This window comes from Alosa sapidissima, chromosome 21 (assembly GCF_018492685.1).
Source record: "Alosa sapidissima isolate fAloSap1 chromosome 21, fAloSap1.pri, whole genome shotgun sequence".
NCBI lineage: Eukaryota > Metazoa > Chordata > Actinopteri > Clupeiformes > Clupeidae > Alosa > Alosa sapidissima.
Genome location: NC_055977.1, coordinates 20,361,507 through 20,370,040, shown reverse-complemented (window position 1 = coordinate 20,370,040; position 8,534 = coordinate 20,361,507). Strand labels below are relative to the sequence as shown.

At 40.0% G+C, this 8,534-nt stretch overlaps 1 protein-coding gene across 1 annotated transcript in view; it reads left to right on the top strand.

The window, feature by feature from the left end:
* Window positions 1-5,263: 5,263 nt before the first annotated feature.
* Window positions 5,264-8,534, top strand: part of LOC121695861 (E3 ubiquitin-protein ligase RNF139-like) — an 8,912-nt gene continuing 5,641 nt past the window's right edge. The window contains exon 1 of the mRNA XM_042077025.1: window positions 5,264-5,688. Coding sequence (XP_041932959.1) covers window positions 5,526-5,688 — 163 coding nt within the window. The 5' untranslated portion in view covers window positions 5,264-5,525. The remainder of the gene's footprint in view (window positions 5,689-8,534) is intronic.

Here is an 8,534-nt window from a genome sequence, read left to right as displayed (position 1 = left end):
TAAATCAAATGCCTCCATCACTCAACCAACGCTAACGGTAACATTACCTAGGTCCTTATTGATATTACAAGATTAACGTACCTGCAGTAAAAACCAAGCATGTCCGATAAACATCCTCAGATTTATTTCGGCTTCAAGAAGAAATGGGAATTACACTTCATGTGAACATCGTCCTATCCTTATTAGATGTTCGCTGCGGTAAATTACAGTCCTTGTATGAAGCGTCCATTGTTTTTTTCCAACCCACTTTAAACTTTTAACAAAATTACGTCTCACTGCAACGATGCGCCATCTAGTGGACAAACGACTACTTCTCGCCAATACTGAAAATGCAGCCATGATGATGATGATGAATATTTATTTTGGCTTTCTTTTAATCCTACTGATTTTCATTTTTTACCGGGGGGGGGGGCAAATCACAAATGAGTGATTATGAGCCAGGTTGATGTGGGCCCTTGAGACCAACATACCATAAAAGATTCACAGAGAACTGTGTCTGCCCTACCCTCTTTTCGGGGGGTCCAGTCCAGCGGGGGGGCTGCAGATGAAAACGAAAAATGACGGTTCCATGCTATCCATGTGGGGGTACATGCCCACCAAGTTTTGTGTACCCCGGTCTTTCAGTGTCCCGGGAATCCTTGTTGGTGTACGTCACTAAATGTACACATAAATTATTTTATTGTAAGGCCCCCCATGAACGAAAGTACACAAAACTCGGCATGCATTCAGAGGGTGTCATAATGATCCTACACTTTTAATTTCGTGCAGTTTTGACCTTGTCAGCCAGAGATATTGAGATGAAAACACCTAATTTTTTGCTTTTTAATTTTTAACTAGGTGGCGCTATACATGAAATAAGTGGTAATGGGATGGGTTGACATGCCCCCTTAAGACCAACATACAAAAAAAAGGTGGACCTCCTAGGCCCTACGGTTCTCGAGATATTCACAGAAAACTGTCTCCGGCCACCTACAGGCCAGTTGGTGTATAGTAACATAAATTAATTTATTGTGTGGCCCCCCATGAACGGAATTCCACAAAACTTGGCGTGCATACAGAGGGTGTCATAATGATCCTACACTTCCAATTTCGTGCAGTTTTGACTATGTTAGGTCACAGATACCTTCAATTACACCACCTCATTTTTACTTTTTTGTGTTTAACTAGGTGGCGCTATACATGAAATGAGTGGTTATGGAATGGGTTGACATGGTCCCTTGAGATCAACATACAAAAAAAAAAATGGTCCTCCTAAACCCTACGGTTTTCGAGATATTCACAGAAAACTGTGTCTGCCCTACCCTCCTTTCGGGGGTCCAATTCAGCGGGGGGGGCTACAGATCAAAACGAAAAACGATGGTTCCATGCTATCCATGTGGGGTTACATGTCCACCAAGTTTCGTGTACCCCGGTCTTTCAGTGTCCCGGGAATCATTGACGGAAATTTGGGCATGCGAAAAAGAAAAAAAAAAATAAATAAATAAAAAAAAAGAAAAAAAAAAAAAAATCTGACTAAACCTATATGACCGCCGCTTCGCTGCGCGGCGGTCATAATAAATATTCATCATCATCATCATGGCTGCATTTTCAGTATTGGCGATAAGTAGTTGTTTGTCCACTAGATGGCGCATCGTTGCAGTGAGACGTAATTTTGTTGGAAGTTAAAAGTGGGTTGGAAAAAACAATGGACGCTTCCTACAAGGACTGTAATTTACCGCAGCGGACATCTAATAAGGATAGGACGATGTTCACATGAAGTGTAATTCCCATTTCTTCTTGAAGCCGAAATAAATCTGAGGATGTTTATCGGACATGCTTGGTTTTTACTGCAGGTACGTTAATCTTGTAATATCAATAAGGACCTAGGTAATGTTACCGTTAGCGTTGGTTGAGTGATGGAGGCATTTGATTGATTGCATTTGTAGAAAACTATAAATGCGGTTATACCAAGCAAATTGATAGCAGCACTGTTTGTATCTTTCAACTGTCATTTATTGCACGTGCTACAAAATCATTCTGCAATGGAAGATTTACCAACGTTACACCGGTCTGATACAGTTTTGCCTATACATGCGTGAGACTGAGACGCCTGTTTATTTTGTTTTAAGTGCGTGCATGGTGTGAGAGGGGAATCGATGTGCTTTGATTACAGCTTGGTAGTTGTAGTCTTGTGAAATTAAAAAGCACGTGTGTGTGAAGTATCCAAACAATGACACCTTCATTTCATTATGGCTGCTTTAGCAACACACCTTAAGCTACTGTGTAGTGGGTCCCATTTAGAAGTTTATTCGCGCTTTCCTTGACTCATGGAGCTGCTTCAATGTTATTACAATTTTTCGCCACGATATGACAGTTTAAGTCCGCTTGATACTGTAAGGCGTAAGCCATTGGTTTCCAAAGGAGATTTTATTTGTGTCGCCAGCATAGCCTATTGACAATTTATGTTGTAAATAGGCCTACCTTATAATCCTACCTGTAGCTTAGGGAAGCTAACAGCTTTCTATTAGGATCTAGTTTGTTAGTTACCGTTTTGTCATAACTCCCTGATGCATTTTTGCATTTAGAATAGCCAGAGCGTGTATATCTCAATCGGAAAATTAAACAATATCGGGTGCCTATGGACTAGGCTGGGTGAACCCAGCCTGACCTGCCCGCTATTTATTTTTTGATTTCTTAAAAGATTGAGCTTGGTCTGATGAAAGCCAGACTAGCCATGGACCTCAGTTACACAATGCAAGGGAACATGAATCAGCCTATATTTGCACGAACAATAACGGACAAAAGCTCTTCAACTTTGGCCCGTTAAAATGTGTATGAACAGTCTAGCGACGCATTTCATTAAGGCCCATTTGGACATGTCAGTTATTTGCACCACTGGTTAGATGTAAAACAGCATTTCGTTTCAGACTAGGCTACTGTTACTTAATTTGTGCATTAACAATAACGTTTCAGACTACTGTTACTTAATTTGTGCATTGACAATAAAGTATTACATGAACTAAAGATGACTAAAATCTTATGTAGAAGAAGAAACATTCACAAAAAATCCATCCATCCAAAAATGACCTTTGTTTTTGATAGCTGTTGAAAACGGCATGGAACTGACAGAGATGTTTTTGTTTATAAATACATAAAAAATAAATAAATAAATAACATTATGCTGATACCTTTTGCTTTTCCCAAATACAATGTAGCCTACAGGTGTAAGTGACCTTTCATCAATCCAGTTGCAATGGATGAACTGTGATGAACTGCCCTACTTGTAATTGTTTAGAGATTTTAAAGGTTTTATAACAATGCTACATCTTCTTTGGCTATTCTACAATCTATTCACCTTTTCAGCACCAGTAGGCTACTTTCTGTGCAGCCGCACAATCACACTCAGGCATGCCAAACAAGCATACACAAAAGTTTCAAGAGTGGGGGATGGAGTAAAATATGGAGACAAATTGAAGTGTGATTTATTTTCGCGGAACGGATGTACAGGACTGAGGACAGGACTCATATTTTGTACCGCTATGCGGTACATCTAGTTAGAAGATCATTTCAACAATTTTCAAGTGAATAACAAACTAGGCTACTCTCGATCTCTCACATAAAATGATGTGGCGGACCGCATCGGCCCACGGGCCTTGAGTGTGACTTAAAGCCTGATTTGTGGAATGTGAATTTCACTGATGGGGTTGGAGAACAACAGTTTTACCATTGAGGTGGGCCAGAAGAGATGTCAGCACAAGAGAGACCTCTCAAAAGAAAGTAGACAGATTCACACAAATGCAGATACAAATGGACCTGACTTAGCTTTATGCTACTTCATTGACACATTGTGTTATACAAATATACATACTATACACAAATAAACACACAGACTGTACACCAGTGAATTTCAATATACTTTTCATTTTCAATATACTGTAGTAAACCACTTTTCAAAATGGTGCCTGTCAGGCATGACGTGCCATGGCCGTCGTAGCCCCTTGCCGTGACGCCCCTTTGAAAATCAGAGGTTTACAGGCCACGGTGGCCTTGGTGCCCCCTTCTTTAAATATTCTGCTTTGCGTCCTACTAATAGCGATATATATTTAGCCTATGGCCTGTCAAAATAATCATAGCATTCACAGCGCAACTTACGCAGTGGAGAAAGTGACAGCGCAAGAAAGAAAGTGCGTCCAAATTAACCCATTCTTCTCAGTTGAACTACTCGGGAAGTAGCCTACTCATCACACAGACATCACAAGTATCACACGAAAGAGCTTTTTCTCAGCTTTTAAAAGATGTTAGCCGCTAATTGCTGTGGTGAACGGTTCGCGAGAAAAGTAAATAATATCATTCAATTTAATCATAAATTCTACTGAAGGTTTTGCGTCCATCTCCCTATACCCATTCATCTCGGTGGAATACTTCACGAACCCTTCGTTTAACATCATTAACAGCAGACCTTACCGAACAGAAAGGTGTAAAGCAGTCCCCTGTACAGTTAGCCGTTCCAGACTAATCCCGTTTTGAATTTGCAGTAAATTATACATGGATGTCTCCAAATTTGGGATTTAAGTTTTACACTGTGTTTAAATTGTTCCACATTATTTCATAACGGGCCAAATACAAAATAAATATTACAAATGTCGCCTAGATATCGGTAAATCAGAGGACAGCTGACTATAAGAGTTTGTGAAAGTAGCCTTAATGATCACAAAATGCTAAGCATGCAGCTATTTGAGTTTCTTAAAGCTGAGCTGTGCTTAAATTGTTCAATACATGATTTCATAACAGGCCAAATACAAAATAAATGTTAAATATAGCCTAGATATCTGAAAATATTAGATGATCAAATGATTTACAGTTATATGTAATATGTCATGTTTTATGTTTTTGTAATGTTTCATACAGTGATGCAGGTCTACTGCAGTGAATACAACTTTGATCATTTTTATAGCATACTACTGTATAGTTAACTTTGGCCTTGGTGCCCTGACATGTGGCCTTTGTGCCCCCCACCAAATATGCCCAACTGAAGGCCAAGTGGCCTTGCCCCTAAAATGGTTAAATTCCAAGCCTGGTGCCTGTGGTCAGTCAAAATTCATCCTCTGTCTCAGAAGTAGTATTGACAACCAAAAGAGTGAGGGGATAACAATGTCAGGCCATTTATAAAAATGTCCCACCCAAAGTTACTTCCTTACCTCTAGTAAAAACTTAACTGTTAAGTGTATAAGACATTGACTACACATCCCCACCCCAATCCCATAACATCAGCCCCCCAAATAACAAAGTGCATGTCAAAAGTTGCATGGCCACACCAGACACCAGGGCCACACCTTACGTCGAAATCTACGTCACGTAGAATTCAAAAGCGCCACTTACTTCCGCGTTCTTCGCATAGCAACAGGAGGAAAGCGAAGATGGCGGATCATGGGGATCCGGTAAAATAACGTGTCCAAAGTAGTAACAAGCAACGGTCTCTTGAAAAACTAAGTTATTGGAATATCCTTTTCGAAAGACTTAGTCCCTCTGGGACAGCGGCCTCTGCCATGGCGTCAACTAACGTCCGAATCGGTCAACAGGCCTTGGCCGTACTGGATGTGGCACTCCGCGTACCGTGCATCTTTATTATCGACGCCATTTTTAATTCTTACCATGATCCTGGGACTGGATGGGCCGGGACAGCTGGGAGGGTTTTAATAAGAGTTTTTGGTAAGATACTAAAACGTCATTTTTGTTCAACCATTGACCAATGGCATAAAACTAACTATCGGGAGCTAGCTGACAATGTTATTCTTCCTTTACTGGATGCTTGCTAACATTAGCCTCATAGCATTAGCCCCTAACGTTAGTCAGTCGCGACACCTGTCAAAATGAGCTTCGGCCTTCACTCCCTCCAAAGCCGATTTGCTAGCGATAACAACCTTGGCCCTTGTTTTGCAGGCTAATTAAAACCAGTTTTCCTCTCAGTTGGCCAAGCTATTATGTGGTTGGAAAGCAACACAGGTAACGTTAGCCTAACGCTGGGGGGGAATGTTTCGATAAGTAGCCTGTTAATCAACTTGTGTAACTAAAAAGTATTAGCCAACCAGGTAACGTTGACACCGCCGTCATGCTATCCGGCAAAAGATTCTTTGGACGCCGCTATTTATGGATTTCCGGCTCCCATTGACTTACATTGAACACATGTAAACAAAACGTCAATTATGTGCTCAAACTAACGCCGCTGACTTATGAAAACCACCATTCCACTTTGATACGAAACTACATAATTGTACAACATTTATACAACAACAATCACAGAATTTGGATCAAGTAATGTGGAGAAATCTTATGCAAAATGTCAACCCCTAACAATGTGCCCACTGCCCAAATTTATGGTCGACTAATGTCGAATGTCAGAGTAATGACATTGAAAAAGGTACCTTAATGATACACTTTAATTTATAAAGGTACGAAGTATAAAAAGAAAAACACAATTTATCAGATGGATTACCCAAATAATTTGTAACAAAGTGTAACATTTATTCGAGGGCACATCTATTCCCAGAACTATAATGGGTGTTAAATATTCCACAACCACTAGATGGCAGCATGACACAGCACATAAAGTACACCTACGTGTCGCTGCGACCTGAAGGATGGCGTGGTTGAATATCCACTTCTGCACTTCGGGTCTAATAGCGGGTGAATTGTATGACCACCAGATGACGCCATTTCACTGCACCTCGGGCCTAATAGCTGCTGTAACTTCGTTTAAGTAATAAGCCTCGAGGAGCCGACGGTTACACTTGTTTTAGGGGCGTTGTTAGCCACGCTGCGCAAGCCTGGTAGGCTACAGGAGAAGCTCATAGGCTACAGTCGCGTGTGTTTGTGGTGATTTATTCCATGTATTAACAAAATAATAATGTAACATTAAAGAAATAGCCTACATAGATAAAAAAAAAACTAAATAATTACACCAAAAAAGTAAAAAAGCTTTATCATTGATATATAAGCTTACTGAAAATCAAATATAGGCCTAGCCTACAATTGTGTTCCACAGACAATATGTCCTACAGATAATAACAACAGTAAGAACATAGGCTAACCTAAGTCATGACGACACGAGGGCTTAAGTCTCATGTTGGCCTATGACTACGTAGCCTAGGCTACCAAGCACGTCTGTGTCTGCGACAGTGAAATAGCTCCAATATTAATTGTGTCGCCAATAAATATATGCTAACATGAATCTCATCAGTCACCTATAGATAAGGGTTAGGCTATAACATATGTAGGCTATAATGTAAAAATAGGGTCATATCATATAATGTTGACTTATTAAGATGGGGGAGAGAGCTGGACATATTACACTAAACTAACCTGTTCATTGTTGAAAATCAATCAAAAGTGTGTAGTTGATCCGGATTTCATTGGTCGCAAGGACTGTTAATGGGTGTATCCACAATTGGGACCTTGTTACAAGTTGGTCTTTCAGCTGCTAATGCAATCAGTGGCCGTCAGAAAACATGTTAGACAACTGAGGAATGAGATGCCACACATAAAATGTACAGTCAAACAGAACCCACAAACATCAATGGGAATCAACCAAACACTGCAGGGAACCATGTTATTGTCAATCAGCACTCTGCCACGCTAAATCAGACCCTGCTTATGTTTGTGCAGAGCAGAACAGATATTTGTAGATATGGTGCAGGACCTGTTAAGAGAGATTGGCAGCTCAGTCTCCCTCATATTAGTCCCTACGGTGAACGATGTAATAGCATAGTGCTGCTGCTTCTGATGTACAAGACAAGACAGGGTATATATTCATAATGTGACAGGCAGCATGTATTTATCATTATGTTACAACCTCTGCACAACTACTATTGATGTTAGAAGAACAAAACAATACGTCTTCAAATGTTCATTGCTTATTACATGTGTTATAAAAACAAAATCCTTGTCTGCTTTCTGTGTTTTTGCATGCACCTGTCTACAGGGGTGTAAAGACATATTTGTTCACCATGCACTTAGGCTGTTCTGAGTCATTGTTTGCATGTTATAGTATTTGTTGATTTCCATTTATTGCCCATTGATATTGCATTCACATTATTGTTTATTATTGCTACTCTCCTTATTAATGTAGTGTCACCAACGTTTAAAATAATATCAACTGACATTGTTATTCATAGCCATATTTATTCTGCTCTTATAAGGTAATACAGTGCACATATTTATATTTCATTTATACTACTCTAAACCACCTTCTGAAAATCAACTGTATAGTACTGCACCATATTTCTTGACCTGTCTCACCACCTGCCTATACTGTAGGCTACTTACACCACCTTATTTACAACACTTTGAAGAGCCAAAAGCAAAGCTCAGCACACCTGTTCTGTGCATCAGCAAAGTTGGAGGGTTAATTTATGAACCATCACTTCTAGCTGAAACATCACTTCTAGTAGGCTACATGTGACGTGTAGGCTAGAATAGAAGTCTTTATTGTCCATTACTGGGGAAATTCATCGGCAACACTTTATTTTAATGTGTCGCTGTTACAGTGTACCTACATG